Source organism: Thamnophis elegans, chromosome 12, assembly GCF_009769535.1.
Source record: "Thamnophis elegans isolate rThaEle1 chromosome 12, rThaEle1.pri, whole genome shotgun sequence".
Taxonomy (NCBI): Eukaryota; Metazoa; Chordata; class Lepidosauria; order Squamata; family Colubridae; genus Thamnophis; species Thamnophis elegans.
In genome coordinates, this window is record NC_045552.1 from 5,882,416 (window position 1) to 5,901,724 (window position 19,309).

Below are 19,309 nucleotides of genomic sequence, written 5' to 3' on the forward strand. Positions count from 1 at the left end.
TGAAGCAGTATATAAGTCTAACTGCTATTGCTATTGCTAGCTTCAAGTTGTGCATGAAAAAAAACTATATTTACTTACTTACTTTACTCTATTGTCATTGTACGTATATGCACTGTTTACAGATACAACGAAATTCACATAACACCCAGAGACCAGGCCCAACACAGACAACAATCCCCAAATACACTCCCACCCACCAAAAAAATCCCGGCCCCTAAACCACCCAAACATTCACATAACAGATCAAGTAGTGCTGTCCAATAGCACACTGTTTGTGGCCCTTTAGTTCATTGTTGAGTGCAATTATAGCTCTGGGATAAAAGCTATACAGAAGACGTGTGGTCCAAGTTTTTTTTTAAAATATATTTTTATTCTTTTTAAACAAAACAACACATACAAAACAAAGCAAGAGAAGAACAAAGAACAACTTTCGTCCACTTCATCAGGCATGTCGTTTGTGCATCAATTCTTAAGCTTAGGATTAATATCACTGGTTTACATTAAACATAACTGAATATTTTGCTGTCATTGAGCATTATGTGTTCAGATTACCATTAATATTCTTTCATTTGTAACAATCCTTGTTTGCTTAAATTCATAATTATCTATCAAATAACAATGAATCTTTAAAGTATTATAGTATGACCTATCTCTAAGAAGTAAAAGCGAATGTTAAAACAAAGAATTTCCATGTATAATATACATTCATATTTTCAATTGACCATAATGTCACCAATCATCCAGAGTTCCAAGAATAGTTTTCCATTATTAATTATTAATCCATATAGTGGTTAACTATTTCAATTCATATATATCTCAATTGTTCATTACATCATCATTAATCCGTTTAACATACCAAGGTCTTTCTAATATAAAATGGTCACTACATACAATTATACCAAAAGTATTCAAATCATCCCACACTTATACATGAAGATCATTATTGTCCTTTATATATCATGTGAATAGTACACTATATCATAACAAGAAAAAACCAAACTATTACTACATAAGTAAACAGTTTCATTCCCAGGTTTTTTTTATCTAACTATTGATAAAACAAGTCCCATACTTTATAGTATTGCTCATCCTCTCATTCTCTAATTTCAAATGTAAGCTTACTCATTTCGGCACATTCCATTATTTTCCAAATAGTTTCCTCCTGTGATGGTACTTTCTCATTTCCTGGGGGGGTGGGGGAGGCATTTGTGGGTATTTATATTACCCTACCTGACATCACCACAACTGCCAATCGCAGTTGAGGCACGACTGGCCATGTTTAACACCTTGTGAATCCCCTCCCTCCATCCCTCCTAGCCAATTTTTGGCAAATACAATTCTAGCGTGTGGTCCAAGTTTTAATTGTTCTGTATCTTGTGCCAGAAGGCAACAGTCTAAAAAGATTGTACCATAATGTCACTATGGTACAATAAGAGCCAAGGTGGCGCAGTGGTTAGAGTGCTGTACTGCAGCCACTTCAGCTGACTGTTATCTGCGGTTTGGCGGTTCAAATCTCACCGGCTCAGGGTTGACTCAGCCTTCCATCCTTCCGAGGTGGGTAAAACGAGGACCCGGATTGTTGTTGGGGGCAATATGCTGACTCTGTAAACCGCTTAGAGAGGGCTGAAAGCCCTATGAAGTGGTATATAAGTCTAACTGCTATTGCTATTGCTATTGTAAACAGGATGGGAAGAGTCTCTTATGCAACTTCCTCAAACAGGGAGATGCAAAGATGTCATCCAGGACTGGGAGCTGGAGCCCGGTAATAAACTGGGCAGTTTTCATGATTATCTATTTTAATGATAGTCTTAGATAAAACCTGCCTATGTCTATGGAGACTCTCAGTCATCCAGGTCATGGTGGTCCCAAATGTGCTTTTTTTTCAGATTAAATACCTATAAATCCTTCCATTCCCCATCATCCAGCCAGAGCTGAAGAACTTTCTTGGGATGAGAAGCGAAACGTCTTTCAAGGAAAAAACCAGAAAGATCAGTTACCTGTTGGGAGAAAAAAAAAAAACACCTATGGGATATGGGAGCCCATGCATCCCTCTGTCGAGCCGAGGTGGTGCAGTGGTTAGGGTGCAGTACTGCAGGCCACTTCAGCTGACTGTTATCTGCAGTTCAGCGGTTCTAATCTCACTGGCTCAAGGTTGACTCAGCCTTCCATCCTTCCGAGGTGGGTGAAATGAGGACCCAAACTGTGGGGGCGATATGCTGACTCTGTAAACTGCTTAGAGGGGGCTGAAAGCCCTATGAAGCGGTATATAAGTCTAATTGCTATAATTGCTGCTGTCAAATGCTCCTGTCGATTATATTCGCACAAAAAAAAGGGATGGCAATTTTGTAGAAGCCCGGACTCCCCTCTGCGTGCAAAGAGCAGGACCAAAAAAATCGGATTCGGGGATGCCCAGATTTCTCCATCCCGCAGTCTTCCGTTGACCCATCTATGGTAGATGCTTAAACTCCCTTGCCGAGAAACCAGCCCATTTCGGGGAAGCGAAGAGACCCGACCCAGCCAGGCTTTGCTTTCGCTTTCGGCGGCTGCTTTATAAAAAAACTTCCCAGGCGAGCCCAGGAGCGGAGAGGGACCGTTGCAGGCTGCGAAGAGAGTCGGAGGGCGACCCGCTGATTTCCTTTTCAAAGACGGTAGTGGGGAATGGGTGATGCTTTCCCCCAGCTTCGCCCGTAGCGGCGGGGGTTTTCTGGACTTGGGGCTCCTACTCCGGCGAGGCTGGGTGGGTGGGTCTCCCTTGCTGGCTCTAGCCGAGCAGGGGCAGGGGATCCAAGAAGCAGAGACCCCCCCCCCCGCGAAACTGGGGTGGGGAGTGAAGGGTTGGTGGGAGAGTCTGTTGGGATCCAGAAGGGTTTTTTTGCCATCGGACAGGGGCAGATTGAGAGGGTTGGGGGGCTTCTGGGCAGAAATGCTTCTGGAGAAGCTGCAGGGTAGGTGGTCCCCTTTGGCCCATCCCTGCCTTCTGACAGGTGTGCCACCAGAGGCTGCGTTGGGTCTGGAGACCCCCTGCCTTTCAGCTGAGTGGCTTCTGGAAGTCTGGGGGGAAGAGATGGCTTGAGAAAGGATCTGGGATTACAAAGCCCATGTGCTCATTGACCTGGGATGGGCTTGATGTCACTGTGATGAACATGGGGGGGAGGGTCTTTTATAGTTCTTCTTTGGGAAGAAAGTTCCTGCAGCTGCCACATCTTCTCTGCAGCTGCATCTCCTCCAAAGCCAGGATGGAGGCTCCGGTGTGCCTGATTGAAAACACACCCAATGGCCTCCACGTTTCTCCGGAGGCCCTTCGGTTGCTCTCGGAAATCCGGCAGCCGGTGGTGGTGGTGTCCATCGTGGGACTGTATCGCACGGGCAAGTCCTACCTGATGAACAAGCTGGCTGGCAAAAATTCAGGTGAGGAGGATTGTGATGAACCAGGGCGATATCCACAAGGTGAAACCCCTGGGTGGGAAAAGGAACACCCCCAAATCCAGGGTTTTCTGCTCTGAAGGGCAAGTGTGGAGTCCAGGACTGTAACTTTATCCGAATGGTCACTAGGAATGATGATCATCCGGTGACAAGGAACCCTTTGGACCAATGTTAACTTGCAAAATCTTATCATAGTTTTTATGACTACTGTTGGCTCCATGGGGCAAACCAGATGGGGAATCAAATCTGCTAATCTACGTATTGTAAAGCTGCCTTGACAGAATCTTGCCGGTATGAAAGTACAGTTCTCCACGCATCTACTTTACCACTGGAGAAACTAGGGAGGGTCTCTTCTGAGCCTCTTGCCTCTCCCACTATCCATCTGTGGGTCGAGCTGCGTCTTATTCAACCATTTTTTAGGCAGTGTCTCCAGGCCTAGATGCCCAAGGCCTTTCCCACATACCGTTACACAAACTTTAAACTGCTGATTTAATCAATGCATATTTATACTTTTGCTCCTGAGGTTTTTTTCTTTCTTTCTGAGAAATGTAGCCCCTTCCCTCTTTCTTTGAGGATTATTTCTTCGAGCATTTCCACTCACGGCAGTAATACTATTATCAATAGTAGATGCAGATGATACATCAGTGGTGGGACTCCTCTCTGGGGGTGGGGGTTGAGTCTGCCTATTGAGATGTGGTGGACCGGTTGCGACCACAGAGACATCTTTGGACAGTGCTGGCTCTTCGGCTTTGAAACGGAGCACCACCTCCTAGAGTCAGGAGTGATTGGCATATAGGTGCAAGGCAGTGGTGGGTTTCAAAAATTGTTTGAACCTACTCTGTGGGTGTGACCTGCTTTGTGGGAGTGGCTTGCCACCCATGTGACCGGATGGGAGTGGCTTGCCACCCATGTGACCGGATATGAAGATGCCGACAACACTTGTCAGAACCACCTTAAATTACCTCACACACAGCACTGGCATGCATAAGAATATGATGTAAACTTGTTTTTTAAAAGGCATCTTTGGTTTGCGTTAAAACAACTTCAACACACGCAATGTTCTGATTGCACCACAAACGCAGTAGTCATCCTTACCTTTCACAGAGGCGCTGAGTTTTATAAATAGGAGCATGATAGTGTAGAATAATCATATCCAAGGACCAGTGGTGGGTCCTTCTGTAGGTGTTGCCTGCTTTCCGGGTCCAGTGGTGGAACCTCTTCTAACCGGTTTGTTAGATTTGACGAACCGGCTCTACCGAATAGGTGCGAACTGGTAGGAACCCACCTATGGTGCAAGGGGAACCTTTACCTTTACCTATAGAAGAAATAGATCACCCATCCAGCCCTTGCTTATCAATGGAGACCAAGTGGAGCAAGTGGCCAGTTTTAAGTTTCTGGGTGTTGTCATAAAAGAGGAGCTGACTTGGGGTACCCACATTGCAGCACTGGTCAAAAGGGCCCAGCAGAAATTACACTACCTGGGACTTCTCAGGAAACAACAACTGAATGAAAAACTGCTGGTGACCTTCTACTGCACCATAGAGAATATTTTAACCTACTGAACCCGTGTATGATTTGCCAATTGCACAGTGGCAGATAGGACAGCACTCCAGAAGGTTAACATCATTGCCCAGAGGATCATTGGTTGCCCTCTCCCCTCTTTGGAAGAGCTTTGTAGCCCTTGCTGCCTTAAGAAAGTTCAAAACATTCTTAAAGATCCATCTCATCCTGGGCACCCTTTTTTTTTAACTATTACCATCTGGCAGCCGGTACAGGGCAATTAAAACAAGAACAAATAGGCTGAAAAACAGCTATCCCAGAAAAGTAACTATATTGAATTATACTATATAGTGCAATATTAATGCAATATCAGGGGTTTTCAATTCAATAGTTTAGAATGTGAAGGATGTGTGCTTTGTCTTATTTTTTATGTATATTGTACATTGAAGTTGGCATTTAATTTTGTTGTATGAGTGCTGTTAGGTAAGCTCCCCGTTTCAAGAGCAAGTACGTTCAGCGAAGTGTTGTGAGAGTTGTGTTGGAGAACACACAAACCAGCATAGAGAGACACTGCAGTTTAAATAGGCTTTTACTTTCGTGGGAATAGAGGTATCTGAGTCCATCAAACAGTCCAAGTTATACACGGATAATTCAGTCAGTTATCAACATCTTTCAGTTAAGGGATAATTCAAATAACATAGTCCAGTATCATATAATCAGTTCGGCATTCAAAGTTTGCTCACCGTTGCAAAATTTACAATAGCTGATGGCACTTTCAGCTTCCAAAAACACTCAGATCAGATCAGCCCAGCATCTAACGGAGAACTAACAGTCGTTCTGGCTCCCTCTTATGGCCGATTGAGGAAAACAGCAACCAATCACATTTTACAGTATGATTTAAAAAAACAGGTATAGCATTGCTATATGATTTATATATATTGCCAACCCAACCGTTAGATTATATTCCTAACATTTGCAATGATAATAAAATAACTGAACTAACTAAACGTCTGTTCAACATGATATATATTTGATTATTTTCATCTGGGAAACCGCACCCTTGCATAACTTCCTGCTTCAAGGAGTAAAGACAATGAACAACCAGAAAAACTAGTAGTGAAAACCTGTATCTTATTATTAACTGTAGCTCACATATTACAAGACGGCCGTTTGGGATTTAAACCGTATCACATTTTTTCCATTTGTAGGTTTCTGTTTGGGCTCCACAGTGCAAGCAAAAACGAAAGGAATCTGGATGTGGTGTGTTCCCTATCCGGACAGGCCTAACCAAACCCTTGTCCTGCTGGATACTGAGGGGTTAGGTGACGTGGAAAAGGTGAGTTTGTGTTTGTATATTCCTTTTTACAAAAGAATGCCATTACACATAGTCCTTGACTTACAACAGTCACACGATAAAAGCTGAGAACCGGCATGTATGGTATTTAGGATGGTTTCCCAGGATCACGTGTGATTGCTTAGATAGATTAATCCTAGATTAATCACTATGGCAAAAAAAAAAAGTTGTAAAAGTAGGTAAGACTCATTTAAAAACCACCTTGCTTGACAATGAAAATTCCCAATTGTGATCATACATTGAGGACTATCTGCACTAAATATGACTTTCCAGAAAAAAGATTTCAATATTAATATCAGGCCCAATATACCTCTACCAAATCTAAAGATAAAAATCTAAAGGCTTCTAATTGTCTCTGAACTACAACTCCCAGTACCCTGTATAGATGAATGAGTTAGTGAATGAATTCTGGACTCATTCTCCTAAGACATTACCTTGGGTATTCCAACACTAGAGATTTTAAAGAAGACATTGAACAACCTGTGTCTGAAATGGTATAGGGCAGTGGTGAGAATCAATTTTTTTTACTACAGGTTCTGTGGCCGTAGCATGGTGGCCGTGGCAGGGGAAGGATTCTGTTAAATCTCCATTCCCTCCCGATTGATTGATTGATTGATTATATTTATATGCTGCCCTTTTCCCCCGAAGGGGACTCAGGGCGGCTCACAATTCAAATCAGGGAAGGGGGTACAGACAAAAAAATAAAAGACGAAACATAACAATACATAATTTAAAAACACACAACAGTCATACCATTCGAAACGGGGGCAACAGCTCTTTAGCCCCAGGCCTGTCAGAACAGCCAGGTTTTAACGGCTTTGCGGAAGGCCTGGAGGGTGGTGAGGGTTCGAATCTCCACGGGGAGTTCGTTCCAGAGGGTCGGAGCAGCCACAGAGAAGGCTCTCCTCTGGGTAGTCGCCAGTCGGCACTGGCTGGCGGATGGAATTCGGAGGAGGCCTAATCTGTGGGATCTAATCGGTCTAGTGGAGGTGATTGGCAGCAGGCGGTCTCTCAAGTACCCAGGTCCAATACCATGAAGGGCTGGATCAGCTGGGACTCAGGAGGCAGAGAATAGATGGGGGCGGGGCCAGCCAGAGGTGGTATTTACCGGTTCTCCAAGCTGCTCAAAATTTCCGTTGCCGGCTCTCCAGAACTGGTCAGAACCTACTGAATACCACCTCTGGTATAGGGTTTCCTGCTTGAGCAGGAGGTTGGACTAGAAGACCTCCAAGGTCTCTTCCAACTCCGTTATTTTGCTATATACTCGGAAGAAGTCAGAAAGAGATGATAACTTTTTCTTATCCCTCTTTAGGGCAGTCCTCAAAATGATACCTGGATCTTCGCTTTGGCCGTGTTGCTGAGTAGCACCCTCGTCTACAACAGTATTGGGACTATTGATCAGACTGCTCTGGACAAGCTTCAGTATCCTTCTCACGGATAGCTTTGTTGTTCGATGCCAGAGGTGGGGAAGTATAGCTGGCCCAGGAATTCTGGAAGTTGAAGTCCACAAGTCATAAAAGGGCCACAGTTATTCGCCCATTTTTTAAAAAATTATTATATAAAATATAAAACCCAGGAAAGAAAAGAGAAGAAAAAAAATAAGGGCGTGAAAGAGAACAGGAAAAGGGTGTGGGGAATACAAGAGGGAAGAGAAAGAGAAAGAGAACTCTTCCTAGCTTAGTACAAGACAAACTTTTTGCTTTTACTCATTAATATGTAATTAGCCGTTTCTATAACACCAAATCGTTCTAATCAACAAAACCACGATCAAAGTTCTTTTTTCTTCAAGAGCGCAAATCCCAGTAGTGATATCCAAATAAGAACATATTTTCCTCTTTAAGTAAAATAATCACGTTAACCATTCCTGCCTTATCTTCCTTGCTATGGAAATAACATATATTTCTATTTGCACCTAGTAATCTTTATAAACTCTCACCATTTTTTTTATAAAGTTTATTATATTCTTTCAAATTCTTTGGCCTAAAAAAAGGGGGGGGGAGGAGGAATCTTTTTTTTCTCCTCTCCCTTTCGCCCCTTTTTTTTCCTTCAAGGTAGTAAACATTTAAAAAAAAATTTTTTTTTTGCTTCTGTCAAAACTTTCTAATACATCTTATTGTTTAACTTTTGCATACGAACTTTAAACTTCAATGTTATTTTTAGCTCCCTACCTCCCAACTAGCCTTATATAATAATTATTTTTTTCTTTTATAAATATCCTTTTTAAGATACAGAGTTTTTCTTTAAACTGACGTATCATTTTCTTTTACTTCCTCTTAATACAGGTACTCTCAAATATATTTTCAATAGCTTTTGCCAAACTTTAAGAGTTGTTTAATATATATCAGTGTTTTTCAACCTTTTTTGTGCAAAGGCACACTTTTTTCATGAAAAAAAATCACGAGGCACACCACCATTAGAAAATGTTAAAATTTTTTAACTCTGTGCCTATATTGATTATATATAAAGTAATTTTCCCACGGCACACCTTACACTATGTCACGGCACACTAGTGTGCCGCAGCACAGTGGTTGAAAAACACTGATATATATATATATATATATATATATATATATATATATATATATATATATATATATATATATATATACATACATACATACATATATATATATTGCATTTGTGCTGATAAATAAATAAAGGGAGACTAGTATAGATCTATTTCAAGCTATTTAGCTCTCATCAGCTAGCCATACCCTTACTGGGATTCGAACCTGGGCTGTATTACATATTAGGCAGTTGTATTAACTACTAGGCCACAGGCTCTCCTCCTATCTATCTATATCTTCTATATCTATATCTATATCTATATCTATATCTATATCTATATCTATATCTATATCTATATCTATATCTATATCTATATCTATATCTATATCTATATCTATATCTATATCTATATCTATATCTATATCTATATCTATATCTATATCTATATCTATATCTATATCTATATATCTATATCTATAATCTAATCATCTATATCTATATCTATATATCATCCATATCCATATCCATATCCATCTATCCATCCATCCATCCATCCATCCATCCATCCATCCATCCATCTATCTATCTATCTATCTATCTATCTATCTATCTATCTATCTATCATTCCCCATCCCTATTCTATGCAATCAGATTTGGAGTGAGGCAGCTTTCAGGAACATCCTTGCCTACGTCATTTCCAAATTCATCTGTTTGCATTTTCCCAGCATGCTAAACTTGATTGATTGAATGTTAACTGGTTTGGGATATTGTGTAGAGGCAGAAAATGGGTTGAGGCAACGAATAAGCAAAGCCTGTTATTAGAACCACATTGCTCTTCAACTCTTTCGTTTTGAGAGCTATATAATGTTGTTTCATTTATTTGACAATTGCTTGGCCACCCTCTTTATTCACTGCACTTTATATACATGTATGGATTCCTAAACTGGCCCAACAGTTTTGTGACAGAGCTGTCTGAACATATCAAGACCAAGGCTTCCTCCATTCCTGGAGATAGAAATGATACTTCTGAATTCGTTGGCTTCTTCCCAGCTTTTGTCTGGACGGTGCGAGATTTCACACTGCAGCTGGAACATGATGGGAAACCCATCTCGGAGGATGATTATCTCGAACATGCTCTGGAATTAAAAACAGGTACCGATGACAGATGCCGTGTGAAGATCTCCGTGGTCGTTTGGATAAGGAATAGGAGCCATTGGGCCTAAATTTTCCTTCTTCAGGGAGAAACAAAATGGTCCTCGGTTATTAGTGAAAAGAGTCTCTTGAGCCAGTTTTGGAAAGAGCTGAGGTGGCGCAGTGGTTAGAGTGCAGTACTGCAGGCCACTTCAGCTGACTGTTATCTGCAGTTCAGCGGTTCTAATCTCACCAGCTCAAGGTTGACTCAGCCTTCCATCCTTCCGAGGTGGGTGAAATGAGGACCCAGACTGTGGGGGCAATGTGCTGACTCTGTAAACCACTTAGAGAGGGCTGAAAGCCCTATGAAGCAGTACATGTCTAACTGCTATTGCTAACTGCTATTGCTAGTTCCAATTTTTTCTTTGATCTCTCTCTTTGAAGTCACCAGGCTAGAAACCAGGAGATAGTAAGTTCTAGTCCCACTTTAGCCATGAAAGCTGGCTGGTTGACTTTGGCCAATCACCAGGAGACTGTGAGTTCTAGTCCCACATTAGCCATTAAAGCTGGCTGAGTGACTTTGGACCAATCACCAGGAGACTGTGAGTTCTAGTCCCACCTTAGCCATGAAAGTTGGCTGGGTGACTTTGGGCCAATTACCAGGAGATGGTGAGTTCTAGTCCCACCTTAGCCTTGAAAGCTGACTGGGTGACTTGGGCCTTCACTGGAAGAGTGTGAATTCTGGTCTCACCTTAGCCATGGAAGTTAGCTGGGTGACTTTGGGCCAATCCCTAGGAGACTGTGAGTTTTAGTCCTGCCTTCGCCAATGAAATGTCCACTAGCAGATGCAATTCAGACTCACCTTGAAGATGGACATGTTATTTTCTAGGGAACACCGAAAAGGAGCAGACATTCAATCTGCCACGCAAATGCATCCGGCTATTCTTCCCCACCCGGAAGTGTTTCGTCCTTGAATGCCCTACAAAAAGGAAGAAGTTACCTTTCCTAGAACAGATGGAGGACAGTGAGCTGGAGCCTGAATTTGTGGAACAAGCGAAGTTGTTTTGTCGTTACGTCTATTGGACTTCTCGAGAGAAGACTCTTCCAGGCGGGCACGTTGTCACTGGCAACTGTAAGTTCCTCTAGTTCTACTTTTACTACAGATAGTCCTCCACCGATTGAGCCCAGAATTTCCATTTCAAAGTGAGACCTTTGTTAAGTGAGTTTTGCTCCAATTTATGACCCATTTTATGACCACTGGGACCATCTGGTTGAGAAGGCCTCAGAGGAGAGCCTTCTCTGTGGCTGCTCCGACCCTGTGGAATCAGCTACCCCTAGAGGTCCGGACCTCACCCACCCTTATGGCCTGTTAAAACCTGGCTGTTCTGGCAGGCCTGGGGCTGTTGACCTTATCATGTAGGGTCCAGCCCCGATCAGAACGTATGCATGTTGGGGAATTTTTTTTATTTTTTTTATTTTTTTTATTTTTTTATTTTCTTGTTCTTTGTAAGCTGCCCGGAGCCCTCTGGGATTGGGCGGCCTACAAATCTAATAAATTGAATTGAATTGAATGAGAAAGGCAAAATTTTGTGGGACTTCAGAATCCAGATACTGACAAGCACTTGGCCTACAACACACCTGACATAACAATAGTTGAAAAGAAAAAAGTATGGTTCATTGACATTGCAATACCTGGTGATGCACAAATTGAACATAAACAGCAAGAAAAAAATCACAAAATACCGGGACTTGCAAATTGAGGTTGAGCGACTGTAGAAAAAGAAATCATGTGTTGTCCCAATTGTAATTGGAGCCCTTGGAGCAATACCCAAAGGGCTACCTCACTATTTGGAAATTCTAAATTTACCTGACTTGAACATCCAGACTCTACAAAAAAACACCCTACTTGGAACAGCTTATATCCTCCGACGTTACCTTAACAGTTCCTAGGTCCTTGGTTAGGACTCGAGCTGTTGAGCTACCAACCAGCCCCAAAGGCTGTGAATTCTCACCAAAGATTAAAATAATAATAATAATAATAATAATAATAATAATAATAATAATAATAATAATAGATCACATACTCAGCTGCTGTAAAAAAAAATCATGCAGATTGATTATAAAATGCGACACAATTCAGTAGCACAAATGATCCATTGGAATTTGTGCAAAAATTATAATATTTAAACAGCAACAAACTGATGGGAACATAAGCCTGAAAAAGTCACCGAAAATCAGATGGTCAAGATCTTGTGGGATTTTCGCATACAAACGGACAAAATACTGGCGCATAATACATCAGACATTACACTGGTTGAGAAAAATAAGGTTACAATCATAGACATCGCAATACCATACTATCTACACCCATATATGCAGCTGATGCTCCAAACAATCTATTATGTTTGTCTATGCAGTGTTGGCAAAGTTAGCCAAGGGCTATGTGGATGCAATCTCTAGTGGGAACGTTCCCTGCCTGGAGAATGAAGTCTTGGCCTTGGCGGAGATTGAGAACAGGGCAGCCTTGCAGGAAGCTGTTGCTTGCTATGCACAACTGATGGAGCAAAGCATGGAGCTACCCACTGAGACTCTCCAGGAACTCCTGGATGTACACAAAAAATGTGAGGAACAAGCCCTCAAAAAGTTCATGGCTCGTGCCTTTAAGGATGATAAACGTCTGTTCCAGGCTGAATTCATGGTAGGTAATAATAAGACAGCAACCTTCATAGAAGATGTTTGTTTATTTGTGTCAGAAGCATCATAATTAAAATAAGGCATACTATACCACATATAAATTAAAAAATACGATACAAGATTAAAATATGTGCGAATTAAATAGATCTTGCCCAGAAACCAGCAACATTAATTGTGTTTTGTCACACTGCTGTGAGGTCCTCAAGTGTGTACTGATGAGGACACGAAGGGCAGGTAAACATCCATGAGGCTGTCTGCATGTCACCACAATCGCAAAGTGCAAAGGCCAGGAAGGACGGGGTAAAATAGCCTCATTTGTCCAGAGTGTCTCTGGATCTTGCTGGATCCGTGTGAAGTTTATTCAAGATTTCCATCCTGCTCAACTTTCTCCAGACCCAGGTGCCAGATCCAATCATCCCGCGTTGGTTCTTGTAGCTTTCCACAGGTCCTCTATTCATAGACAGTATTTAAGGCTTATAGGTCTGTGGGATCTGGTATCCTGGCCTCCATATCTTCTGTATAAGGATGGGTACGTAGACAATATTTAAGGCCCGTGGCTCCTAATGCTTGGCCTCCAGTAGTTTCTCTATTTTTAAGAATACAGAGCATAGTATTCTTGTTATAGTTTCACACAGATTGTGTAGATTTTCTTCATCAAGTGGAGGATGGCTGCCACCAGATATTTTGCTTAAAAACATTCATGATTGCCCAGAAAGATACAAGATGGGTGCGGTTAGGAACAGCCAGTAAGACTGACAAGATGGCAAGCAATGTCATCCTCAAGCTTTTATGGACAATCATGTTCCTGCTCTAAGGCTTAAATATCCTTTTGTTTACTGTTTCTCAACCTTGGGGGCTTTAAGATATATGGACTTCAATTCCCAGAATTCTGGCTGGGGAATTCTGGGAGTTGAAGTCCACACCTCTTAAAGCCTCCAAGGTTGAGAAACACTGCTCTAGTTAAATTGAAGGAAGAGCACGAGTCATTTCAAATTGTGATGAAGTTCTGTTTAATCACGGGACATCACTCAAATTTATACAATGTACAAACATGGATTTCTTTGTTAAATCTCAGCTCTTGCTTTGTTTTGTTTATTCCTAACAGAAAACTGTGGATAGCAAAAAGGAAGAGTACTGCAGGAAAAATGAGCGGGAATCTTCTAAAATCTGTTCAGCTTTATTGAATTCACTCTCTGAGAACCTGGAGCAGAACATCAAGAACGGAAGCTACTCCCGATCTGGTGGCCACCAGGAATTTGTAAATGACCTCCAAAAAGTGGAGAAACAATTTTTGGAGACACCTAAGAAAGGAATAATGGTACAAAATGATGAGGGTTGCCAAATTAATACTCATTTTGTCGCTCTCATTTTGAGAGCCAGGCCATCCTCTGGGGAGATTGTTGATTTACTTTGGATTGGTTTACTTTGGCAAAACTTCTTTCTCATTCTATACTGCTCCAGATTATTCTCTTTTTCCCCTTCAATCAGGGAGGGAATATCCTGAAAGAATTCCTCCAGAGCAAGGAAAACATCAGCAAAACCATCCTTCAAAGTGATGTGAGCCTTCAAGAGAAAGAGAAGGAAATAGAAGGTAAATGTGTGAACAAGCTGTTGGATGATGGTGGGATGTTGGTTCTGCTTTGAAGGTGGGAAAAGACCTATTTATCATTAAACCCATCACTCATCGGAAAAAGGCTTTCCTCTCCATTTAACTTCGTAATAGAGAGGTTTTCTTTTTCTGCCGTATTATTCAATATTTGCAAATGTACTCATATTCTCAGGTAGTCCTCAATTTACAACCATTATTTAGAGATCATTCAAAGTTACAACAACACCAAAAAAAGTGATTTGCAACTGTGGTTCCTCTCACTTAAGACTGTTAGCATTTTCACAGTCATGTGATCAAAATTTGGAGGCTTGGCAACTGGCATGTGTTTATGACTGTTGCATCAACCTAGGTTGTCATGAGCCGTGGTAGTGCAATGGTTAGAGTGCAGTACTGCAGGCTACTTCTGCTGGCTGCCTGCAATTTGGCAGTTCAAATCTCACCAGGCTCAAGGTTAACTCAGCCTTCCATCCTTCCAAGCTGGGTAAAATGAGGAATTGTTGGGGGCGATAGGCTGACTCTGTAAACCACTTAAAGGGGGCTGTAAAGCACTGTAAAGCAGTATATAAGTCTAAGTGCTAGTGCTATCTCAATTTGTGACCGTCCCAAGTGGCTTCCAACAAGCAAAGTCAAAAGGGGAAGCTGGGTTAACCTAACAACGGGGATGATTCACTCAACAACCATGTCAGAAAAGGTCATGTGGTCAGGTGATCACCATTTGTGATCTTCCCTGGCTTCCAACAAGCAAAGTCAATGGAGAAGCCAGTAGGAGGTTTCAAGTGGGGATTATGTGACATCATACCTAATGATGGAACTCTGTAGAGATTCTCAGTCATCCAAGTCATGGTTTTTCCCAAAGGTGCTTTTTTCAGGAGGCAACTGGACTTTCTTGTTTTTTTCTTTTGAAGACATTCTGCTTCTCACCCAAGAAATTTTTTCAGCTCTGAAAGGATAGTGGGCAATGGAAGGATTTATATTCCTTGTAGACTCAGGGGGATGTGCTGTGAAGCAACAAGGAAGAACAAAACTAGTCACTACAGTTCTGCATCCTTTCAGAGGGTCGTTGAAGTCCTTGGAGGTTTATCTGTGTCCTGTGGGTCACCAGAGTAGTCTTCCTGGTTCTTGGAGTCAAAGGGTGTTCATCCCAAATTGAGCCAGCAGTGTGTAGCAGCTGCCAAAAAAGCCAACACAGTTCTAGGCTGCATAAACAGAGAGATAGAACCAAGATCACGTGAAGTGTTAATACCACTTTATAATGCCTTGGTAAGGCCATACTTGGAATACTGCATTCAGGTTTGGTCTCCACGATGTAAAAAAAGATGTTGAAACTCTGGAAAGAGTGCAGAGAAGAGCAACAAAGATGATTAGGGGACTGGAGACTAAAACATATGAAGAACGGTTGCAGGATGAAGAACGGTTGCTGGGTATGTCTAGTTTAATAGAAAGAAGGACTAGGGGAGACATGCTAGAAATGTTCCATATCTCAGGGGTTGCCACAAAGAAGAGGGAGTCAGACTATTTTCCAAGGCACCTGAGGGTAGAACAAGAAGCAATGGGTGGAAACTAATCAAGGAGAGAAGCATCTTAAAACTGAGGAGAAATTTCCTGACAGTTAGAACAATTAATCAGTGGAACAGAAGTTGCCTCCAGAAGTTGTGAATGCCCCAAAACTAGAAGTCTTTAAAAAGATGTTGGATAGCCATTTATATGGTGTAGGGTTTCCTGCCTAGGCAGGGGGTTGGACTAGAAGACCTCCAAGGTCCCTTCCAACTCTGCTATTGCATTGTATTGTATAACTAAAGTGGCTAATGATGTGATGCCAGAACTGGTGTCGCTAAGCATCCCAGTCACATGACGTTGTGGCTTATTTCGGTCCCAATTACTACAGTTGAGCCAGGACTGCCTGTATGCCAAATCTATTCACTTATCACAGTATTTGCAGACTACCAAATCGAGCCACCTTGCACACCACCTGCAGATGTTTGTCCTTTTTTTATTCCTGGTTTAGAGGAAAAAATGAAGGCCAAAGCCAAAGAACTAGAGGATGAGGTCCAGAGGCAGGAAATGAAAATGCTCCAACAGAAGGTGGAGGACCAGAAACAGAGTTATGAGATGAACCAACAGAAGCTAATGGAGAAGATGGAGGAAGAAAGGAAACAGATGAAGGAAGAGTATGAGAAGATGATGCAAAGCAAACTCAGGGTAACGCTCTCAGCAATGGTTTGTTGTAATTAGGCAGTTGGGTATTAACAAATATGCAGACTTTCAAAAGAGAAAAGCAATGGATTTAGAACAAGTTTGTATACCACAAGTGCTTCTTTCTTTATTTTTGTCACTTTCTCTTCACTTCATGTCATTTTGATAACGTTGGAATACATTTATTTGCACGGGGTACATTTTAAAGTCAGTGGGACCTTATTAAAAAAAGGAAATTGTACCATCAGGGGAAGAGGGAGCATCCGAAAACTTTCTAGTGCTCAGGGGGATGTGCTGTGAAACAGCAAGGAAGAACAAAACTAGTCACAACAGTTCATAGCACTTACAGAGTTACTCTAGTAGTAAAGAAAGTCAAGGAACAGAAAGTCAAGAAAATGTTGAGCTCAATTATGATCGTAAGTCAAAGACTAATTGCATTGACAGTGGAGATATTGAAGCGTTGAATAGCTTCTGCCTTTTAGGGACCAACCATCAACAATTAAAAAAACACAGCAATCAAGAAACATGCTGTAATGCAGGGGTGTCAAACTCAATGTCATATTGATGGCCGCATCCGAGCTGTGGTTGACCTCTGGGGTCCGGGTGGGTGTGGCTCACAGGGTGGGCATGGCCAGTTTGGCACCACTCACTGGGTGTGGCTGACTGGGTAGGTGTGGCCAGCTTGACACCACTCCCCAAACTGCTGGCATATTTCCTCTTTGCATTGGGTAGATCAGGCCGAAGGGACGCGGGTTGGCTGCATTTTCCAGGACAGCCCCATGTGTCAAATCTGACCACATCGCAGGCCAAATCCGGCCCACGGGCCTTGTGTTTGACACCCCTGCCATAACGGATGAGCACGTGGAAGAGGAGCAGCAAAGACCTTGGAAGAGATGTGTCTGTACCTTCAAAGCTCAGAATTGTGTATTTATTTTCATTTGATGCCTAATTTCCATTGACCTCACATGGGCCTCTAAAGGACTGGATGTGGCCCAGGAAAGAGGGGGTAAAATGGCCAAATCTATTGTTGAACCTGGTCTGCAAAACTAGTTGCATGTCTCCTTTCACTCTAATAATGATGCTTGCTCTGCCTGCAGGAACAGAAGGCTTTATTGGAAGAGGGTTTCTGGAAGGACGCAGACCAACTGAGCAAGGAAATCCAGCAGCTCAAAACCGAAAAGGAAGCTGCGGAAGGACCAAGTTGGCTCGACACAACTCTTGACTTATTTAAAACTGCACTAAATATTGCAGCACCCATACTTTCTACGGTATGTTTTAAATCAATTAAGCGTTTCTAATCCAGAACTTCTGCATGGATTTTTTAAAAAGATGTCCCCGCTTTAAGAGTTGTATAACCTTTCAGGGGTCAGGTTTTTTTTTTTTTTAAAGAAGTGAGAAACTCAAAGTGGTCTGGCAGAAGAAAAACAAGTTAATTAGGACAATAAATAGCATTTTCTGAATCGATTTTCTAATCCAGATAATTTTATTTCAAGTGAAATTTCTCTCCCAGGAAGTGCCTCTACTTCCTAGAAAGGACCTGGCTGCCCTCATGATACAGTTATTTTACATTCATTACATAGATTTAAACTCATGGCGTGCAAAATCATTCTCGGACCTTAAGGATTTCTTTAAGAAGCCTGAGATTTGATTTCAAAGCGTCATGAAAGGTTTCATAAGTTGAATTCAGGCTTCATGTTAATCTCCTCCTATGATCTTGATCAAATCAAGATCACGTAATGTGTTAATACCACTTTATAATGCCCTGGTAAGGCCACACTTGGAATACTGCATCCAGTTTTGGTTGCCACAGTGTAAAAAAAGGTGTTGGGAGTGCAGAGAAGAGCAACAAAGAGGATCAGGGGAGTGGAGGCTAAAACATATAAAGAACAGCTCCTTGAATTGGGTATGTGTCAACTCTGAAGCTGGCCTGGCCGAAGCCATGTTGGAGCTTCAGTGCACTGTCACACTGGAGCTGAGGGTTAGGAAGGAGGGATTAGAGATAGCTTGGGTTTTTGTATCCATAATAAAATACTTTCTCTTGTGAACCAAGGTTTTTCTCACACGTGACCGAAAAAAGTAGGAGCATGGTCGCCAGGCAACTGGACAACACCGTGATTGGATCATGTGACAGATTCTTTGGAGTGGAGAGAAAACATTGACTTTTAATTAGGTGAAAAACAGCAGGAACCTTCAGAGCTGTTTTTCACCAGGGCTGTGCCAATATGATATATCCAATAAAGCTACTTTTGAAGGAATTCATCTGCCTCGGAGTTTTTCTTGGTATGGGTCTATTACTTGGAACTCTGACAATATGTCTACTTTAACGTAAAGAAGGAGTAGAGCAGGAGTGGGTTCCGGCAGGCACTACTGCCGGTTTGCTCATGTCCAAGCTGCATGCGTGCACGCATGCGCAGTGCAATTAAAATTGTTCTGAACATGCGCAGAACTGCAAAACAAGATGGCGCCACTGTAGGCGTTGCTGGAGAACTGGTCGCTGCCGGTGCCAGCAACCCAGGCCGCCAAACTACTACTGGTTCGGCCAAACCAGTCCAAAACGGTAGGAACCCATCACTGGAGTAGAAGTGACATGATAGCAGTGTTCCAATGTCTCAGGGGTTGTCACAAAGAAGAGGGGTTCACTATTCTCCAAAGCACCTGAAGGCAGGACAGGAAACTAATGAAGGAGAGAAGCAACCTAGAACAATACCTGACAGTTAGAACAATTAATCAGTGGAACAACTTGCCTCCAGAAGTTGTAAATGCTCCAACACTGGAAGAGTGTTTTAAGAAGAGGTTGCACAAGCATTTGCCTGAATTGGTATAGGGTTTCCTGCTTGGGCAGGAGGCTGGACTAGAAGACCTCCAAAGTCCCTTCCAACTCTACTGTTCTCTGTTAT

The 19,309-nt window shown here is 42.1% G+C and overlaps 1 protein-coding gene across 2 annotated transcripts; it reads left to right on the forward strand.

Annotated features, from left to right (window-relative positions):
* The first annotated feature begins 2,543 nt into the window (after positions 1–2,543).
* Positions 2,544–18,657, forward strand: LOC116515452 (guanylate-binding protein 1-like). Of its 2 annotated transcripts, XM_032227503.1 has the most exons (12): positions 2,544–2,648; positions 3,215–3,408; positions 6,132–6,259; positions 7,590–7,699; positions 9,741–9,937; positions 10,806–11,048; positions 12,334–12,614; positions 13,716–13,928; positions 14,099–14,201; positions 16,225–16,418; positions 17,510–17,680; positions 18,463–18,657. In XM_032227503.1, exons 2-12 carry the CDS (start codon positions 3,237–3,239, stop codon positions 18,490–18,492), a joined length of 1,842 nt encoding a protein of 613 aa, XP_032083394.1. In that variant the 5' UTR covers positions 2,544–2,648; positions 3,215–3,236; the 3' UTR covers positions 18,493–18,657. The 2 variants fall into 2 exon arrangements, with proteins under 2 accessions (XP_032083394.1, XP_032083393.1); XM_032227502.1 differs by lacking the exon at positions 2,544–2,648 and having other exon boundaries at positions 2,665–3,408.
* Positions 18,658–19,309: the final 652 nt, after the last annotated feature.

Excerpts from the sequence above, each read along its gene's own strand:
- LOC116515452 (XM_032227502.1), top strand. The coding sequence starts at position 3,099 with ATGTGCTCATTGACCTGGGATGGGCTTGATGTCACTGTGATGAACATG. Across the intron at positions 3,409-6,131 it reads GCTGGCTGGCAAAAATTCAG|GTTTCTGTTTGGGCTCCACA; the intron begins GTGAGGAGGATT and ends TTCCATTTGTAG. Across the intron at positions 7,700-9,740 it reads ACTGCTCTGGACAAGCTTCA|TTTTGTGACAGAGCTGTCTG; the intron begins GTATCCTTCTCA and ends CTGGCCCAACAG.